The 21,200-nt window shown below is 37.8% G+C and overlaps 1 protein-coding gene across 1 annotated transcript in view; it reads left to right on the top strand.

Moving 5' to 3' along the window:
* Positions 1-21,200, top strand: part of MYO16 (myosin XVI) — a 401,807-nt gene that overhangs the window by 46,136 nt on the left and 334,471 nt on the right. Inside the window, exon 3 of the mRNA XM_022576783.3 lies at positions 4,302-4,445. Coding sequence (XP_022432491.1) covers positions 4,302-4,445 — 144 coding nt within the window. The remainder of the gene's footprint in view (positions 1-4,301; positions 4,446-21,200) is intronic.

Here is a 21,200-nt window from a genome sequence, read left to right as displayed (position 1 = left end):
ACGAATGCCTATTTTCATCCCTCCTCAGTGTTTTTCAGACTGTTTCCTACTCTGGGCTCTCCTCTGAGGCGGCTCCATGGCTGACTGGACTTGCGCATCTTATCTCTTTTTTGGCTGCCTCTTTTGACTGCCCCCTTGAATGTGAGCTGTTGATTAGGGAGGACATCTAGTTCATAATACCAACCCTCTGGCTTGGCGTATGGTGGGGATGTGGCAGGTCCTCAGTGGATACGTATTTAATCAGTGGGTTATGAATGTCTCAACCCCTGCCCCTTAATCCTCGTGTTCCCATACTTAATTGTCCAGTTCTTACCAGGCAGCTGGGGACCCTCTGCTGTGACTCTGTAGAATGCTCTGTACACCCTCAATCTCATTGAACTGTACTGTCTATTTCTCAAGGGTGATTACCATGTCATGGTCCTTTACGGATACATTGCCAAGCACAGTGCCTGGAATACAGCATTGCCTAATAAAATCTTGGCGATTCACAGCAAAGCAAACCAGTGTTGCAGCTGAAGGAGCAGAGTTTACGTTCACGGAAAAGGATAACAGTGTTATTAGGAGTTTAAAATTTCAGGATGTGCATCAGGGGTACATCTGAACCTCTTTAGCAACGACCTGTTCCATAATTAGAGTCTGGTTCCATTGGCCGGAAGCTGTGCTGTTTGGAATGCCGGTAGAAATAATAACTGTACTTCATCGCAGAGTTTTCTGGATAGTTTATCTATGGCAAGGTCATCTGGAGTATAAATACTTACCAGAGAGAAGATACATGCAAAGCAAAAATGATAAGAAGTATATTCAAGATGACACTGTAATGAATATGATCCTTCAATGTGATATAGTGGCAAAGAAATGGAAGTGACTTGGCAGAGATCCAAGCACTGGCTGAAAAGGACGGCCCATGGGATCGACACTGAATGCACAGGACCATATGGAAGTTCCAGAGTGATGTCAAAAATTTTGGAAATTGCAACAGATTTGAATTCGTTTTGCTACTGATATAAATCTCTACCTCTCTGCCTCTCTGTATCTCTCTCTCTCCCCTCTCTCTGTCTCTGTCTCTTTCTCTCTGTCTCTGCCTGTCTCTGATTGTAGAAATGTTTTTGAACCACTAAAAACCCATAAACACAGGACAAGAAAATGGAACTTGGCTAATCCAAATTGACTGTGTAAATCCTGTTGCTTCTCCTCCCCCCAGAGCTGCCAGGTGGTGCAGAAATATATAGTTTTTAATATTAGAACAACGCCTGGCACATGGTATCCACTCAGTAAATGAATCTGTATCAAATTGGTTGTTGTCCTAGTACCTCTTTGCTGGTCTTCTCTGTCCCAGCGGCTTTGTAATCAACACAGAGGAGGGAAAATAGATACTGAAAATAGATAATCATCGAGAAAGCTTACGTTACAGTAGATCTGACTCCAGTTTAAGAAAAAAAAAACTGGCAACAGATAACTTACATTTGTGAACCATAGGATTTAGTGTGCGAACACAGTGTATATCGAATTTTTGATTTTCTGAGGGTAGATTTCAGGGTCGTTCAGGACATGCTGCTCCTGAGCCAACCAGAACTAAAACATATAAAATACCCCTTATGATAATGTGGAGGGAAAAGACAACACATTTGAAGTTTAAAATTGTCTTTATTTGTGATTTGGTTTCTATAGTTCTCAGAGTCTTTGGGGCTGAATCAATAATTCACATTGTAGTGGGTTTTTATACGTTGAGAAATACCACCGTTGTTCACAAACTTAAAAATGAGTGAAAGGATGCATTGCCAGAGAAATTGTGAACTACTGAGTTGGTGTTGAAAGTGCAAGTGGTCACTTTCTAACTGTGGTCAATTCCATGAACGTCTCAGAGGAAGGAGCTATCGGCCATGTTGTTTTCTAAGTGTACCCTAAGAGGCAGAATGGAATATTCTGGTCACGGATTGGGACTGCAGAATTTAATATTTCAGCGTGGAGCTAATCTTGGTCATGAGGAATGGGCAACTAAAGTACAATGTAGGTGAAGATTCCTGAGTACTGGAAGGAAGACATTTTTAAACTCTCGTATAGGGTGGGTGACCCAATGTACTTGATGCCTCATTGTTTGGTGGTGCTCAAAAGTGGAGCAAAGACCGTGGTCATGGTTCCTAAACCTTTGATGAAGGCTTGGACCAGGTTGGGGGAAGAGCATTGTATGTAAGGACAGAGTGAATCTTAGAAAGAAGCACGTGAAGGTGAACATGCAGTGATCTAGAAGAATCAATGATAAGCTGAGAAAATAATCCAGCTTCTTCAGGGTCCTAGGAAGGAATAACTTTACCTGCACAGGGGAAGGCTCCAGGAGAGATGGTGTTTCCAGAGAGATAGATTTCCACTTAGGTTCTCTGGACATTTCCAGATGAGGAACGTTTGCTTGAAATGGACTGTTCCAGAGGTCCAGTAGAAGGAAGAGTGTGTGGACATGAGGCGCCTGGGAGGCAGGCTGGTCAAGGGGCTTCAAAATTCAGGACAGGCTTCATGGCGTGTGCCTTGTACTTAGAAGGGCCCAAGCTTGCTTTCATGCTCTGCTGTCGCCATCTTTAAATTCTTAGGAATATTTGAATAAAGGGCCCTCTGTTTTCATTTTGCATAAATTATGTAGCTGGTCCTGCTTGGCACTTCAAGAAGGAGATGACAGTGACAGGAGGAGCTGGGGACTTGTCTCCAGGTGGAAATAACTGATGTTGTCCGAGTTCTGTTGAGGGTGACAGAGCGGGGCCTCAGCCATTCTTATGGTTCCATAAAGTGTCCCCAGAAATTGCTAAACACGGTGGAAAACTGCCTGAATTGGGAGGGAGATTTTCTAGCTTGATGAAAATTCTTTCTAGGGAGAATGAAGTTTACTATATAGCAATAATACTGTAAGAACATTGTACCAGGAATATTCAGCCATCATCATCTTTGCAGACAAGTGTGATTAGAAGGTACTTATTGCTGTCAAATTATTATTCACGATCCTCTGAAATGTGGATCTAAAACTTACGTCACTTGAGAGGGCGGGTATCACTTTAAACACGGTATCTAATTAACTATGTTTTGGTAAAAGACTGAAAGCTAAACCTTAGGTATCTTTGAATCATCACTGTGGATTTCTGACGTGCAGGTTGAGGACATCTTGACAGGCACAGAAGGATGATGTCACATCTGGTTTGATTATGCAGGGAACTTTCAAAACGAAAAAGAGAGAAGAATAGGAATTACTTGCATATGAATTTCCTAAAAGAAATTGGGTCCAGGCCCCAAATTCTAAAATGGATGTATTAGCTTTTATTCTCTGGTCCTCACCTTATCAGTCTTTGTACCCAAACCTGCAGTGAGTGTGGATGGGGTCGTGGTTCACATCATCAGGCCCTGATGGTAGGGACCATTTGTTATTGCTACACATGACATGGAACATCAGATACACAGATATCTTAGTTCAAAACTGAAACTAATCCTTCAAGGTTCATGTGTTTGCCATTGCTCCACGTGCTTCCATGTGTCCCCAAAGTGGCACCCCTCAAATCTCCTTCCATATGGAATGTGCACCGTGATTTTGCATTGTCCTTTTTGTACATTCTTGAGAGTACCAGCGAATGAAGAAAGATATGGAGATTCTTCAATAACTGTGTTATAATTGTGAACCACAATTCATGTATCTTTTTTTAAGTTGAAGTATAGTTGATGTACAATATTATATAAGTTATAGGTGTGCAGTATAGTGATTCATAGCTTTTAAAGTTTATACGCCCTTTATAGTTATTATAAAATATTGACAAAGTTCAAATCTTCTGCCTACTTTGTAAAATTGGGCTGTTTTCTAATGACTAATTATAAAGGTAATTAATAACAAAAACATACATATATCTCTGTAGTACCCATTTCCTGTGCTGTCAGTCTCGGGGGTTATCAATCAGTTTGAAGTTTTCCCACAACTCACTGAGGCTCTGTTCATTTATTTCATCATTTTTCTCTCTGTGTGTCATTTTGTATAATTTATATTACTGCCTTCAAATGACTAATCTTGTCTTCTATAATATCTAGTCTATTTTTCTTTCCACTGTCCATGGATTCAATTTTCCTTTCAGTCTTACATATGCTTCTTTCCTTGTAGGTTAGTTAGGGAACATGAATACATTCTTCCCCAGTTTAGCTCCACCTCCCAAGTTCAAAAATTGGCATTGAAGTGTCTACTTATGGAAAGGAAATTTGGATTAGGTTTATTCCAAATAAACCTATCATAGTTTGTTATCATAGTATACTTCCTTTTATTTCTTTTTTTCTTTTTTCAGTGTGCCCGGTATGATAATGTCTTCATTGCAGAGATCCTGATTGACAGAGGGGCCAATGTCAACCACCAGGACGAAGATTTTTGGACACCAATGCACATTGCCTGTGCATGTGATAACCCTGACGTTGTCCTACTGCTTGTATTAGTAAGTAAAGCAATTCAGTTTATTACCATTTGAAGATTTGATGGCATATAAAAGTCTGCATATTTAACCAATAATACTTCACAATATATAATACTTCAGGTGAGAAAAAAAATGTGTGTATATGTCATCACTTATTTGCCTGGAATTACAAGATAATTAGAGACTAAGGTTGTGGGTCACCACATAGTTCATAAAACAAATTGTGTAGATGTCACACCAAGCTCTATTCCTCTTGCCTTTTTCTTGGAAATTATATGCCTTGATACCTCGCAAGTCAGTGCTAACTAAAATGGTTTGATAATTGTTGTTTTGTCTTTCAATTCATTCTCCTAATTTTTAGCCAGACTAGGTATATGCTAGTAAGGCTATGTGGCTCATATTGAATCTTCTTCTCTTGTTTAAATCTAGCAAAGAAGTGTCTACAACTTTTGTTTACATGAAAGTGAAAACTCTAAGTATAAAAATCACTGGAGTTATTTGTTGTCATTGTCTTGAGTTACAGCTTAGACCCTGACGTGGGTCCTCGCACGTACTATAATTATTTTAGAATTGGGATTCTTTCTGATTAGTTTATCTCTAACAAAGATTTTAAGAAATTATGCAGGATATTTTAGAAAGCATACTAGAATATAAGAGTAAGAATGAATGATTTGCTTTTTTTCCCTTTATTAATAAAAATTGCATAATTCCTTAATGATTTTCTATTATGTGCCTGGCTTTTCACATGAGCCCTCAAAATTTCACATACAAGCAAATTGGTGCTCAAAGATATTAAGCAACTTGCCATAGGTCAAAAAACAAACTATATCCCTGAACTTAAGGTCATTGTCCAAAGTCTGTCCTTTCTCCCCAGGGTCATGCTGCCTGTCTTAACAAATTACCACCTACTTGATAGCTAAATACAAGAGAACTTTATTCTCTTACATTTTGGAGGCCAGGAATCTGAAATCAAGGTGTTGGCAAAGCTGTATGCCCTATGTCAGCTCTAGGGAAGAATTCTTCCTTGTTTCTTTCTAGCTCCTATGGATCTCTTGCAGTCCTTGGTGGTCCTTGGTTACAGATGCATCACTCCAGTCTTTGCCTCCATCATCACGTGACCCTCTTCCTTGTGTCTCTGTGTCCAAATACCCCTCTCTTTTCTTTATAAATGCACCAGTCGTAGGGTTTAGGGTCCACCTTAACTCAATACCACCTTTTCTTACCTTGATCTGCAAAGACCTTATTTCCATAGAAGATCACTCACAGATAGTAGCCTTAGGACTTGAACATATCTTTTTTTAAAAAACACAATCCCACTACACTGCTTTCTTCCCCCTTTTTAAAATCCTAAGCAGAAGTCGTTTAGGATGAAGACTATGAATGGAGATTTCCTTAATCTTGTAAGACGTTTAATTTGGTCTAGTTTAGTCTAATTTGTCCCTCAAGAATTTGTAAACTTCTTTTGTTTTTATAGTAGAAGTGTATATCACTGGAAATGTGTTCCTTTCAAATCCTGGAAGATGGCAGCTATAATAAATAAATAAGGAAAGGTAAAGGAAATAAAGACAATTTAGCTTGAAATAGAATCATTTGGGGAGCTAGTACTCTACAGGAAAACACATGAAAAAGTACTTAACTCATTTATAAGAACAAATCTTCACTTTATAGAACCTGAGCCTAAGAGGAATTAAACTAACAAGTCAGCACAAAGGCAGTGAGATCTACTTAGTATTAAAGGAAAATTTAAAACACATCTCAGAAGGGAACTCTGTGGTCTTTTGAGTGATACTGTGAAATCATCAACTGTGAACTCTTTGGAATTCTCAGAGCTCATAGGACACCAGGCTAGATTTTTAAAGAAATGGCTTGGTCTATAGTAGTTGTTTGAAACTTTTTTTTTGGGTAGTTCAACCACTGGATGACTTGGGCGAAGCTGGGCTATAATTATATGAGAATGAGATAGAAGAGTTATAGCTTTTGTGGTTTTCCTATGTTTTTATTTTTTTTTTCTGAATATTAGTCAAGAGATTGAGAATATTAGTTGAGAGTCACTTTTTCAAGGCCCGTCTCCATTTATTTTCTCTCAGTAATTATGATTAGTTACACCAAATTTGCCAAATTAGGCTTTCTATTTTCATTTCATTCATGCAATTCTCAGGAACCAATATTCATGCGACTGAGCTTGAATTCTTAAAATCCTTCTTCCATTTCCTCAATGTACACTGCTGGATGAAGACTTCCCCTTCTTGAGTTCTGAGAGTTTGTCAGCCCTTAATTTCACTGCCAGCCAAGATTGCCTTCCTTCATTATAGAATATCTGTTTCTTATTTCTGATGGAACAGAGTAAGAGGATCTACCTTCTTTGTGGAGTCTGCGCTGAGTCCTGGTCTAGGCATCTCATAGGATTCTTACAATTTAATGTCACAGGGACAGCCAAGAGAAGGGCTCGGTACGTGGCAGGGTTGTGATTTCAAGGTGCAGAAGCTATAACTACTTGCAGATGACTCCCCTTCAGCATATAGGGACTGTTGCCGGGAGTAGCGTGGGTATCAGAAATACCACGATAGACTAGAAGTAGCAAATTACTTGGACCACCCATTGGCAGGAATGAAGCATGTTTATAACCAGAGCTGGGATTAGGGCAGCCCGTGAGGGCTGGTACCTGGGGTGTCAATTACACTATAATTATAGAAATAAGTTAGACATATAGTGGCAAATTACTTAGGTCTTCCTTGTGACTCTTTGCATAACTGAGGAAATACACATGTGCCTTGCTCCCGTTGAGGTTAAACAGTGTCTTCCAAGGAAAATCAATAAGCACTGGCACCAGTCCCATTTCCCAAAACAGATAGAAAAATAACAACAGTTTGAAGAAGTACTAAATCATTGTCCTGAATGGGGACACCCTCATGTCATTGTCAGACTCAGTGATAGCTCCATTTTGATGAGGTGAGTTCTCTGCATTCCTTTTTTTGTACTTTTATTGTATTCCCCTATTCTTTGGCATTTCCCCCCAGTTGCTGCTAGGATCGTCAGCATGTGGCCTGAGCTCCTTTTTCTTTCACATTATCGTGTATGTTGTGCTTGTTTAAATACAATTTACTTTTCCCTTTGTTCTCGTGTGACACAGTTTCTGTAACTCCTACTTGTTCCCCTGGCAATGAACTCAATTTTATTAATGGCCAGTTGCCTTTATAATAAATATCTCTTCTGCCTAGAACAATTTGATTTATATTCATTACTTATTTATCGAGCTTATATCAGTGGTGTTCACTAGGGAGCTCTAAGTTAGGCATTACCTAAATTACTAGCTTCCAGCAAGTCACAGAAGCAACTAGCTGGTGCATACATGGCTATTTGTTAAAACAGTGCCAGCACTTTATAGAGACTCAATGTATATATATCAATACTTGCTGAATACATACACAAATGGCTGAAAGAATGGCAGGCCAATTTTTGGAAGTCAGCCTGAATTTAATATTGACATTATTAACTCGTGTTATATCTGAAAAAAACCTGTCTTATAGCCACATTCATCTTCCTACGTATTCTAGAATTCTTCATCCTACACGTGTATTTCGAAGTGCTTATTGCTTCAGCACACATGGTCTCAATGCCAGATGATACTGCTTTTCTTTACCAGGCGGAATTGAGAGCTAGAAACTGGATTTACTTCATGTGTAAACATAGAATTAAATCTATAATTGTCAGGTTATTAACATTTTCATGGTCTGCAATGCCCTATTTCTCACACCATGGAGTAACCCAACCTCATATGCAAAGTTATGTATCTGCCCGTTGCTGTTATTCATTTACTGATGACTGTCTTTAATCATCAACTACTATTTATTGATCACCAACTATCTTTAACATAATTCCTGCCGTCAAGGAAGTTATTGTTTGTTCATTCATTCATTCATTCAGCAAATATTTATTGAGTGACTACTATGCTACACAGTGAATAATAAGACATTTTACATTATTTTACATTATAGAACAATGACAAAAAGAAACCAAAGCAAGTAATGTACGTGTAACCACTGAGTAACTTGACTAACGGATTCAGCAAATCCGAGTAGCCTCATTACCACCATGTCATAACTAGCCCACCATCCCTCCACAGAAATAATTTGCTTTCAAGTAAATGTGGGTGAAATACATCATCATAAAAATCGTAATTACTATAGAAATATGTTCCTGCTAACAACCTCAAAAGAAAGATTTATTTTCCTTCCAGAACTAAAGGCCATCGTACGTTGTTTAGCGCTGCGTGTCCAGTCTTCTTTCCATTTTCCAAACCGATGAGTAAGGGACACCGTGCACTTACGTATCTGAGTGCCTTCTGTTCTGCACTGAGGGGGTCAGCAGTGAATAAAATAAGCACAAATCCCTGCCTCTTTGGAGCTTACATTCTACTGGGGAGAAACAGGAAAAAACACCTAAGTGGACGAAGTGTACAACGTGTCAACTAAAGCGAGATGTTGGAGGGGCAAGGAGAGAGGGGTAGAGAGTCTTAATGGATGTCCTGATGGAGCGGTGACATTTGAGCTGTGAGCCTCGTGGACTGTGGGTGCATCGTGGGCTGGGCAGAGGCAACGGGTGAGGGCAAGCTGTGGGGCAGTGGCTCGTGTTAGAAGAAGAGCAAAGGAGACCAGGCAGTTCTCTCGTGGAGTGGACGCGGGCAGGGCAGAACGAGAAGTCAGAGAGGCGACAGGAGCTCATCAAGCCCCTTGCTTGGACGTTAGAATTCACTTTTACCCCAGGTGATGAGGGGGCCTGTGGAGGGTTTTGAGTGGAAAGGTGACGTGATATGACATCCATTTAAAAAGATCCACTCTGGCTGCTCTGTTGAAAATACACAAAGGGGTGGGGGGAACTCTTCGGGGACGCTGTCCCACTGTCTGGGCCAGACATGGTGCAGGTGGTGAGAAGTGGCCGACATGTGGGAGTATCTGGAAGGTCGAGTTGTCAGTATTTGGTGTGGGATTGGATTTGGGGCTTGAGAGAAAGAGCAGGAGTCAGGGAGAGCTTCCACTTTGTTGGCCTGAGAACTGCAGGGTTGGAATCTGTGTTTGCTGAAATGGAGAAGGTGTTTAGAATAGCGTGAGGGGTATGGGGTTATGTTTAAAAAGGAATGAAAAATGTATTTGAATCACATTTTTTTCAAGTTCTTCAGGAAAGCATTATCTGTAGAAATGTTCATTGATTTGCAAGGTAATTGTTTATTGTGAGTTTTTGTTAAGTGGAGATGTATGTGTGCGTCACCATCATATACTAAACGGCATTAGATCGTTGCTATTTTAATTGAATCACAAATGGTTTCATGTTTTGGAGTAGACATAGCTACTGTGAATGTTGTCAGTACTTTTGCCAGATCTACAAAACTCTAGCAGATACTAATAATTAACTTTTATACAGCCCTCCCTATATGATGAGTGTTTTTCTATGTGCTTTATAATTATTAATTCACTGAGTCCTCACAGAATCCTGTATGTATGTGCTAGCTTTTTCCACGTTTACTTTTTATAGGTGAGGCAACTTAGTGAGGCTAATCTACATGCTGAAAGCCAGTTGGTAGTGGTAGAGGCAAAATTTGATCCCATGAAAGCCAGTTTCAGAACCTGAACCCTGACCACTCTGATGTGCTGCCGTATTGCTTATGATAGAATTCATATGGAGCTACAGTCCCCAAAGTGGACAAATAAGATCACTATTTGTATTGCAATATTATACATTTCCCATTAAAACACAGTTTTCTGACTTGAGTACTTAGACTATGGGAGGAAAGTTAAGAAGTATTATGATACATTGTAATACATTATTCGTGGTGGTTCTGTTCTATAAAATCGTCACAGACACTGACTTAGTGAATACAAGACCAGGCTCCTAGGGGACTTACAGTGTTAGGTTCCTGCGTGCCTCTGCTCACAACATGCTCATCAACAGATCTGTACAGCTTTATTTTTTTTACAACTGTGTTTTTAGCACAAACTTTATTTTTTGTGTGTTTCTGTTTAAAGACACCTAATTTAAAATATGTTGTCGACTCGTAAACCTTGAACTCACGGCAGTAACACTATAACTCGGGCCTGAAAAAAGCTTATGCAACGCACATATTTTCTATTAAGGCTCATCACAGCCTCCTTGCCCATGGAAACACTAGACAGCACTTCTGCACTACGGTTGGGGGCCACTTGAAACAGTGAAATCACCAAGAAAAAACTCAAACACACGAAAAATGGCACTGAGTAGACTGCAGTAAGACCAGTTTTTTACACTATGAGAGCTGAAACAAGAAGGCAGAGCAAGGCCTCATGGGACCTGAGCTTTGAATGTGCACCTTGGGTGGCTAGAATTTTCCGCCACTCTGTGCATATGCACGGATGACCAGCAAAGCACCATCAGTGTTGATTTGGGATTACAAATTAATTCTAGCAAGTAGGCAAGTTCACAAATATAAAATCCATGAGCAATGAGGATTGACTGAATTTATTACTAAGTAAAACAATTGACCGATTTTAGGATTTTAATTGTGAAATAGAAACCATCTAAACCCAGTGTATTTTAGGAATTGGGGTGGCTCAAAAAATGATGGATTTCTACAGTATATTTTCAAAATTTAGACTTTTTAGTACCATTATTATTTTCACAATTTCCATCACATAGTTGAACAGGGTTTTGCAGTTTCCTAGAAGTTTCATAGATAGCTCACTGAGTATGTGGAGCACATCTATGACAAAAGCAATGCACTTAATATATTATCCCTATTTTTACATAAAGAAATCTAATATCAGAGAGGTTATGTAGTAGAATAAAATCTCAAATCTAAATGTTTTCATTCCCAGAAAAATATTTTACTGCATTATTATTTTTATATTTAATGTAGAATTACATATTCATATAATTCTATATAATATACATTCTATTAAACAAAATTTGACCACAGAATTTTCACTTACCTTATTTTATTGAATATTTGAGTATCTCACATATGTAAGTTTTTAAAATTTTCATTCTACATTATCCAGTTTTTAAAATATTTTCTAACCAGTGCCATATTTGAACACCAATGCTCTATAACTCAAAATTTGTTAGAGTATTTTTTTAATAATTCTATAGTAATTTGCTATTTTTCAGACTTTAAGAAACTTTTCTGTTATCCAAGAGGAAATCACAAAGGCTGAAAAGTGGTTAACTCAAACCAGTCTTTTTAAAATTTTGACTTCCTATGTATTTCAACATGGTCGTAATATATGAAATATATACATATGTGTGTGTGTATATATACATATATATTTCTGGCATGTTGTATCAGTGCATCTATGCCTTGAATCAATACTTGTAAATATCAAAATCTGCTCAATCACTTGCCTGTGGAGAGAGGAACAATAGACTTTTCTTTGCTATTTTGTACCATGTGATTTCACAGAGAATCGTTTCTTAATAGCATTGCTCAATTTTCACTTATTTACTCATATGACTTTGGATTACAGGGTTACATTTATCCGCGGCATGCTAGATCTGAATTTTCACATTTAATTTTCCGTTGTGGCCACAGTTGCTAAGCTTCTCTGTCCTGTTAGCAGTTCTAAAGCTGTGACAAATCTGCCTGCTTTAACAGCCCATTGCATTTTGGACCATAAGAAACAAATTAATTTTTATATTGGTGTTAATTATTTTAGAAGGAAAATAATTTATTTGACTAAAATACTGAATGACGCTTCTTTTGGGGTAAAATGATTACCTATGTTCCTGACTAATCATCTCAGGTTTTTCTCTTTTTTATTGAAAATTTTGGGAGGAAATGCTTTGATACTTCACATGTCTTAGAACCATTTAATAAACCTTACTATAAAGGGTATCTATTATACATAATGTCAAAAAATGACTAATAAATAACTGAAGGACAAAATGTTATTTAATTGTTTTATTTTTCTTAAGGGGTGACAGGGAATGGTGAATTGCTGAATTATTAGTATTACATATTACCAGGAGATCTTTTAAGATATTTTCACTCCCTGAAATCAGAACATGTAGGAGGAGATATTAGCAAATCAATAGTCATTTACTAAGTGAGGCTCAGTAATATTAATACTATCATCGTTTCACTTCAGTAACAATGGAATGATTACTTGAAATTGCAGTGAATGTTTTCTTCATCCTTGGCCTTTTGTGTTTGAACATCTGATGTTAGTAATTTCTCTGCCTGTTGGCTGGAGTGTGTCATGCTCTGTGTTTAATGGGCAGAGTGGGACTAGATCATTATAATGGGTGCTGCAGGTGACTGACTGCTGGAACCTAGCAATTCCACCCTAAATGAAATAGCAGATGATGTTTCAAAAACACATATTGCTCACGTTGTGTCAGGTGGCCAAGTTGATAGATCAAAATTAAATTGTTCCAAAACTTCACTCATTCATTGCTTAGACTGTTTCCGGGTTAAATCCTAGTATAAAATTTTTTATATTGTTTAGTTCTAAATTACCCTTTCCATCACTTTGATTTGTTAAATATTAGAACACAGGGTACCCTGCTGTTTCAGAACGTTATACTCCTCCCCAGAAAATAAGCTAAAACTGAATAGCTTATGGTAAGTCTGATTTTCCAGTAGGAACTGTGGCAGAACACCTGGGCATCACTCAACTTTTTATGTAAATGATGACGTGCACACTGTATTTAATCTTATTTTCAGATGTTGATCTTGCCTTCAACCTCTCTGAGAAAATTGAGGTCTTCGGGCTTGAATGCCTTCAACTTCCTACTAAAAACTATTGATTTTTTCCCTATATATATTCACTGGCTTTCTTCCGTCCTTAAAGAGGTGTTTGTTCTCCTTTTTAAGCTAACTCCTTCTACATCCTCTTTAGATTCTGCTACTTGCCCGTTCTCCAAAGATTTCTCCTTCATCATTTATTGAGTTTTCATTTTCGTAGTCACTCCTGTATCCTTTTCCTTTAAATTAATTCATGGTTATGTTCTAGTGATTTCCATTAGTTAAAAAATGAGAAGAAAAAAGCCTGATCAAACTTCTGTCCTCGGATTGTCACCCTGTTGTCCTCTCATGTTCGTAGCCAAACTTCTCTGAAGGACAATATGCTTTTTCTGACCCCAATTTATGGCCCCTGTCGCCCCATCCAGACAGTCTGGTCTCTCTTCACTCAGACCCCTCAAAATGGCCCTTTGCCGAGAATACTTTGACATTTTTGTGATGAGGTCAGTGGACACATTTCATGGTTTATCCTACTTAATGTATCTCACTAGGTCTAAAGCCAAGTTTGTCAAGAAAGGAAATGGGGCAAACGTCCAATTTTTTACCCAAGGTTATATTTTTGGGGCTAATCGGAGTAAGAATTTGAAGGAAGCTACTCTGGCTCCTAAACCCTGTTAGTGACCATTGAACATTAAGAGGGTTTTTTTTTCTTTTTTTCAGCTTTATTGAGGTGTAATTGATAAATAAAACTGTATATATTTTACAACGTGATGATTTGGTATATTTTGTTAAATGATTACAACAATCAGGTAAATTAACACCTCCATCACCTCACAGAGTTAATATTAATTTTTTTTGTAGTGAGAATGCTTAAGATCTACTCTCTTAGCAAAATTCAGGTGTATAATACAATATTATGAACTGTAGTCACCATGCTGTACAATAGATCCCTGGAACTTACCCATCTTATAAGTCAAAGTTGGTACCCTTTCAGCAGCATCTCCCATCTTCCCCGCCCTCCAGCCCCTGGTAGCCACCATTCTACCTTCTGTTTCTATCAGTCCACCTTCTTTTGTTGTTGTTGTTCTTAAGTCGTGTTTTTTTAAACCTATTGCTACCTAAACTTTCCCATCACTAAAATCGACGGTAAAAATTCATCCTATCTATGGTGAAAATGCTTCCTCCTTATTCACAGTGATTAACACCATAATAGTAGATTTCAGAAAACAAGCAATAAAGTGTCATTCGAAAAATGCATGTGGAGGATTTCTGGTTTCAGCTCAGACATGCTCAGGCTGCTGTCCTTGCAATAAGAAAAAAGTTGAACCAATTGAAAATCAGTAACTTTTCTTGGACCCATCAGAGAGCTGAAGTTTCAGGGAAAATCCTGTCAACCTCAAAACCCGGGAGACAGGTGAATCCAGCCAGTCAGAGCTAAGATTTGGTGCTGGATCAGAAGTCGCAGGAGGCATAGTGTTTTTTCTTTTCCTGAAAAAAATTCCACACCAAGTTTTCCTATAAAAGGTCCCCACAACACTATTTATCACATAGGATGATATCTGTTTGTTAGTAGGGTGGACAAACTCTTACAAAGGGTAGACTTAATTTCATGAAGTAGCGATAAAGACAGGAATATTAAAATTCCTGTGGGAACTTTATAAGTGCAAATGTTATAGCCATTCTGAACCAGCAGAAACTGTAAAAGAGATTTCATTAGCCCACTGCTCAGTGACATTTAAGAGAGCGTATGCTGCTAAAGCTTGATCTGAGGTTGAGATTTCCATTTTATTTGAAAAAAAAATTGAATTTGTAGAGGAAAATAATTTTGTAAAGCAGTGTTCAATTTTGGGTTCTAAAATAAATACATCAGTCATTAAATTCATTAAAACACTAAATTACATCAAACAGTGAAATACTTCGAAAAGGTTGATATAAGGGGTGTAAGAAATGGGACAGTACACCAATACTGTCAAATAAAACAAATAAACAATAAAAGGGGCTTAGCAACAATGATACATAATCCTGCTTTTTTGGAAGGTTATATGTTTTGTATTAGTTAAATAGTCTTTCTCTTTGGAGTTATTTCTTTTCCAGAATGTCTTTATTGAATCATCCCTTAACCAAAACTATTAGGAGGCTTCTACAAGAGATCTACTCTTTGTAATATCTTTAACTCATATATATAGTCAAGGAAGCAAAATGGATTTTGAAGTAGATCTCAGTAAAAAGCAGGATCCTGGAAATTCATTAGCTTCTTAAATTCTAAGACAGTATAGAAACTTATCAGTCTGCTACTGTAGCCTGCCTACACTCTAAAATTACATTTCTGAAAATGAGTCCTTTTTGGGCCATCAGAACAAACCTATAAAGTGATAATTCACTGGGAAAGAATCAGGATCTCCATCAACTTGCACAAGGGTAATAAGAGTCACCTCCTTTTAAATTTAGCCACCTGAGTGGTTGCTACAAAATATATTCAAAAAAGAGAAGCTGTATTTTGAGAGCTGCAGAGCTTATGTAGTTGATGAAGTCTGTGTATTGGTGTTACAGGCATCACGTCATCTTCTTGGACAGTAATTGTATTTATATTATAAATAATCTTAAGTGAAAATATCAACAAGGATTTCTTGTGAAAGTCAACGTGTCCTGTTAGAACTGTGCTGTCACATCCTTCCCTGGTGTAGCATAAAGAAGAAGTAAAGAAAACATCTAAGAACTTTCTTAGGGAAGGAAATGAGTATTTACAAGCTGGACCTAGTCAATCAGAAAGAATAAATTCCTGATAGGTTATTGATGTAAACAGCTCTGGGCATCACTCAACTTTTTATGTAAAAAAGTTTTTATGTCTGATGGAAAGCGGCACTGACACACTGAACACTCTTTTTGAGTGTGGACAAAACTGCTAGTAAAGGCTTTGACCATGGTGGTCACAAACGTAGGTATAAATATACCAAGAATTTTAAAGGCTTAAAGTGGAAGAAAGAATTAGAAGGAATGGTTCCTTGGTCTTAACGTAGGCGTAAAGCATCATGGCAACGATTTGAGCGTCAGGACCTCAAGTATAAGCCCTGACTAGGTCTCTCACTAGTTATGTGACTTCGGTAAGTCCTTCATTGCAAATAAACTTCAAAAAAGTGGGAACTTTTTTCATGGTTCTGACCACAGTTCCTCCTGCAGTGGCAGTGGACTGTCACGTAAATTACTTACAAGTTATTTTTGAAGAACGCCTGGATTTTTCAGTTCAGTATTGCTCAATTCTCTCTTTTATTTTTGCCACTTTTATCATGATTGTCAACATGTATTTCCTTAAGTTACTGAATGAAGTAGCCCATGCTTAATGACACATCAGGGTGTTCAGTATCAATACTGGATAAAAATTTAAAATGGTCTGTTCTGTTAAGATAGATTAAACGTGCAGGAATTTAATCAACCATGGCTGTGATTATGGCACAAAACTTAACACTAGATTAACAGTCCCTGAAAATGAAGTTTGTCTGGTTTCGAGCATGATTTTTGCTGCTCCCAGGGTTCTCTGATTGCATCTTTTACACAATAGGAATTGTTTCTACAAGAATATGAAAGACCTGCATTTGCACATATCATACATGTTAACTTGACTTTTTGTAACGTACTGTTGTCACTTGTCAGCCTTTTCAGAAACTTCCACTGTTGATGATTAAGATTTTTCTTTTCTGACTAATGTCCGATAGAAGAAATACTTACTCTTTAAATACAAAAGCATAAACTGAAAAATGTGTGCTTCATGGCATTTCTATAATTTTACATAAAATTCTTTGAAGAACAGAAAAATACATACATTTTGTACATCTAATAGCAACATGGGTTTATTAAGTTTGGGAAGTACAGACCACCATCTGTGCTCAAGGTCTAAGGAAAACTTTCGTAGGTTTACCCTGTTTCATTATTTATGCTCCCATTTTTTGGTAAATTGTACTCCCTCTTTTCACGTGTTTTTCATGATAAATAATATTTTTAACCTATATTTTAATTAAGATAACTTGAAAAATCTAATAATTTACGTTAATATTATAAAGCATTTAATTTGACTTCTGAATGTCTTTTTAGTAAGGTGTTTTCTTTTTCTGATTACATAAATAATTCATGTTTGTTTTACAAGCATTGGAAAATACAGGAAAAAAAGAAGTCACTCATTAGCCCACTGGTCAGAGAAAAATCGGTGGTAACATTTTGATGATGTCCTAGGTGTGTATGTGTTGATGAGTTTTAAGTGCGAATCTGTGGCACGTGGCCAGATTGTCATGTGGAAATGATCTCCCTTTATGGGCAGGAGAGAAAGAATTGGAGGGCCCTAGTGGATCCTGTTAGCGATGTGAGGTTATTGTTGTAGCTTAGGTCAGGGGAGGTGGAAGTTTCAGCTGGAGTGATGATGGCCGTGAGCAATGGAACACGTCTGGCAGATGGTCATGAAACAGACAGATAATATGATCCTGTTTTACAGAAAATAATATATTCATATGATCACTTATATATATATGGGTATTTGTACTTACAACTGTGTATAGATAAACTGTAGGTATTTTTATAAAACCAGTATCATCATATTTGTATTATTTTGCAACCCAATAAATATATGTGATGGTGTAATATGGCAACTTGCAAGGGTATACTAAAATTTATATAGCCCTTTGCTTATTTATGCTTTAACTTACAAGGAGAATATTAAAATAGGATACCCTAACAGGTGCCTTAGAGATTCTTGGAAATTTCTGAAACAGTGATTACTATACATATAAGAAAAAAATTAGCTTCTAATATTAACTTCAAAGGTTCCTAGAAACTTGTAATTTAAAAAGTGAGTTCTACCTATTGGGAAAAAATTGTGTATTTTAACGTGGCCCATTAAATAAAAGGACTTTAATGTGATTAGTGCCAAGACAATTCTGAGAGAAATGTGTAACATTAAACCAATATCAATTAAGTGCCTACTCACTTCCAACCGCATTTTATCTGTGATACATTCAGCATGAGAGCAGTGCTTTGACATGTCAATCTTTGTTTACAGAATATCCCATTCCTAATGCAGGAAAATAATTTATACTAGGAGTCTCCAACACATTACTGATGGCTGGAAGGTGTAAATAGGTCAGACATATCTGTCATCTAAGATGGTAACGTCACACTTGGGGTTGATTTCACGATAAAATTAAAGTGTGATTATTTCAGTATTCAACTTAGCGCTACTTTCATAGGCACTGCACCCTCAGAACACACACAGATATTTGATACAAGGGAAATGCCACTTCCCTGAGTCCTGCTAATACAGCCATGCTTTGATGCCTGGACCTCGCATTCAAATTGTATTTTTCTCAATTTTCATTCCCTGGAGGTTGCCGACCGGTGTCCCATGCACATTTGTCCTAGCTGTGTGTCCTCCAGGTAGAGCTTGTTTGTAAGTTTATATTTTCCCACCGATGACTTGTAGTGAACCACTTCTGTGGGAGATCCCTGTTATCAGGACCGCTTAGCTCTGAGGCTGTTTGGTTTTCCTACAGTCCATTCCGCTAAGGAGAAGAGGAGGGGATCAACTCATTGCCCTGTGCGCGAGCAAATGCAGAAATAGCGGTCTTTGCATATCCATCATCAGAGCTCACTCCTTCATCCTGAGATTCCATTAGGGGAGCAGGTCCCCGCCATCTCACTCGCTGTCAGACGTGGGCGACTGCTCTTCTTTATTCAGTTCAGAACTTGTCCCAGGGAGCCGAGTGTGATCTCTGTTACTAGATAAAGCTGCACAAAATCAGAAACTTGTTCACATTTAAATTTAAAGAAACACTGAATCTTTAAACCACATTTGGAAAGTACTTTATTATGTCACTGTAGTGTAAACTGCTCACTTCTTTGGGGGCAACTCGGAAATATCAGACCAAGAACACTATATATTACTGAGTGATGCTTTAGTGTAATATCTTTGTCTCCATTTGTGATTCTTGACACCCTTATTTCTTTTTCAATAGTCTATCTATTACCACAGCAAGATTTGGGTATTTTAATATTAATAGAAATAGGATGTTAGGTCATTTATACTTTAGATATTTTATCATTTTCAATGAAGATATTATGAGATCCATATTTTTAAAATAAGTTAATTTAGAAATCTCCAGCCAGGACTTGCCAAATGAAGATCACTCTTTGACAGATTTTGTAGGCTATACACTCTTAATGATTATAGTCTGTGGGGAAAAAAATAGTAACATCTAAGCCTTCTGAAGATTTTTACTTTGAGAACTGTATAACTTGCAGACATTTTAACGGAGTTTCAGAATTCTATGTTAAAGTGTGAATAGTTAATTGCATTTATGTAGATGAAGCAGGAATTACTGTTTCATAAAATGCACACATTATGCCCTTGTTTTTATTACTATTCTGTACTTTTGGTATTTGTTTGGTAGGCACATGTTGCTATGTACTCTTTGTCAAATCACTGGCAAGTTAAGACCCAGGAGAAATGCAGCAATCTATATATGTATTACCTGGAAACTGAGAAAATGAAGAAGGTCATATGAAAGAAATGATGTGGAAAAGTGTCATAAGAATAAGAAATGTATTTGAATTTAATTCAGTTTGACTGCCTTAGGAATTAGAATACACAAGGAAACTTAGTTTGGGAACAAATTGATAGACAAAAGTGCTTATTCCCCTTTCAGTAATAATAGAAGACTTTTAGTAAACACTTTGGGTTAAAACTTTAAAGACTGTAAGTCAGGTGGAAATGTGTACATGAATAAACAATATATCTAGTAAAAGGTAAGATCATGGTTCTTTTTGGCCTGAGAAAGTAAATTTTAAAAAAAGCCAAGGCAAGATGGTGCTGTAGAAAACCCAGTTACCATTAGGGATTTTCTGTCAGCCAAGGAGAAGTGGAAGTGGAATAAATCTGTAAGTTAAATTTCTAAATATAACAGAAGCAAGAGAGACATTGATAGTCGTATCTATATGACTATAAGGTCGGTAGCAGCAATCAGATGACTTTGCAGGGAAACACAAGACAAAACGGCTGTAACAGCTGTGAGATCGTCCAACATATAGCTCTCCTGTTGTGGGGCTGCTAGAAGTACGTCCAGCCTAACGTGCTCTTTTCCCTCCCTACAGCTGCTTTTCAGAATCAGCAACTATCAGTTCTAGGATTGGTTCCTTAATTCTGATGCTCACCTGTCCTGCTGCCCCCATTCAATGGCGACACAGTCATCTCCTGCTCCCATTCTTAAATACGTAAAACAGTAGATGAAAGGGGGTATCATAGAAAAGGGCTTCATGCATCTTCAGTCCAGGTGCATCCCAATGAGATCTTTCCGGATTGTGCCTGGTACTTCATTGTCTGGCTCAGCGGTGCCCAAAATATTAGGACAGGTTAGTCCCCATCTCAGCAGGACCCTTCCCAACATACAGAGGCTTCCCAGTGCTGTGATGGATTTTGAAGTTCCAAGTAGAGTATGCAAGGCTCCCCAGATACATTTGGCTGCGGAAACCCCAGAAAAACATTCTTACCAGTGTAGTGCAGATAAAAGCTGATGAAACTTATCAGTGAAGCTGGGGACAGGCGAAAGAGCCCCTGCTTTGTGGGGAGTCAACTCTACCACAATCCAATGTCACCTTCTCTGTTACCAGAGATGAACATGTAGTGAGAATATATAAGGATAGAATGTTTGAGAGTTTCAATCTGAGGTTAGGGATAATTAATTGGAGAGTCACCAATAATGAGAAAATCTCAACAAAACATTTTAAGAGGCATCCACTTCCGTCTCATCCCAAAGTGAGGATGACACCTGATCATAATGATGTTATTCCTTGAGTTTACAGAGCCAGTAAAGTTTCAGGGCTGGGGTTCACCTGGGGTTTGTCTGTTTCCGTGTCTGTCCTTGTCTCTGCCGTCTCTCTGGATCTACCGTCTTCTTTGTGCTGGTTGGTGCTGATGGGGATTATATTGTGAATATTTACTCTTCAAGTCACCTGTAAACACCTTGAAGTTAGCTTCTTTGCCTTATACTTTTTATCTCACTTCTACATCCTCATCTGAGAACTGCAGA

Source organism: Delphinapterus leucas, chromosome 18 (assembly GCF_059928025.1).
Source record: "Delphinapterus leucas isolate spDelLeu-1000000601 "Yukka" chromosome 18, BTC_Dleu_Yukka2, whole genome shotgun sequence".
NCBI lineage: Eukaryota > Metazoa > Chordata > Mammalia > Artiodactyla > Monodontidae > Delphinapterus > Delphinapterus leucas.
Note: the sequence above shows the minus strand (reverse complement) of the source record. Positions and strands in the feature narration are given on the sequence as shown.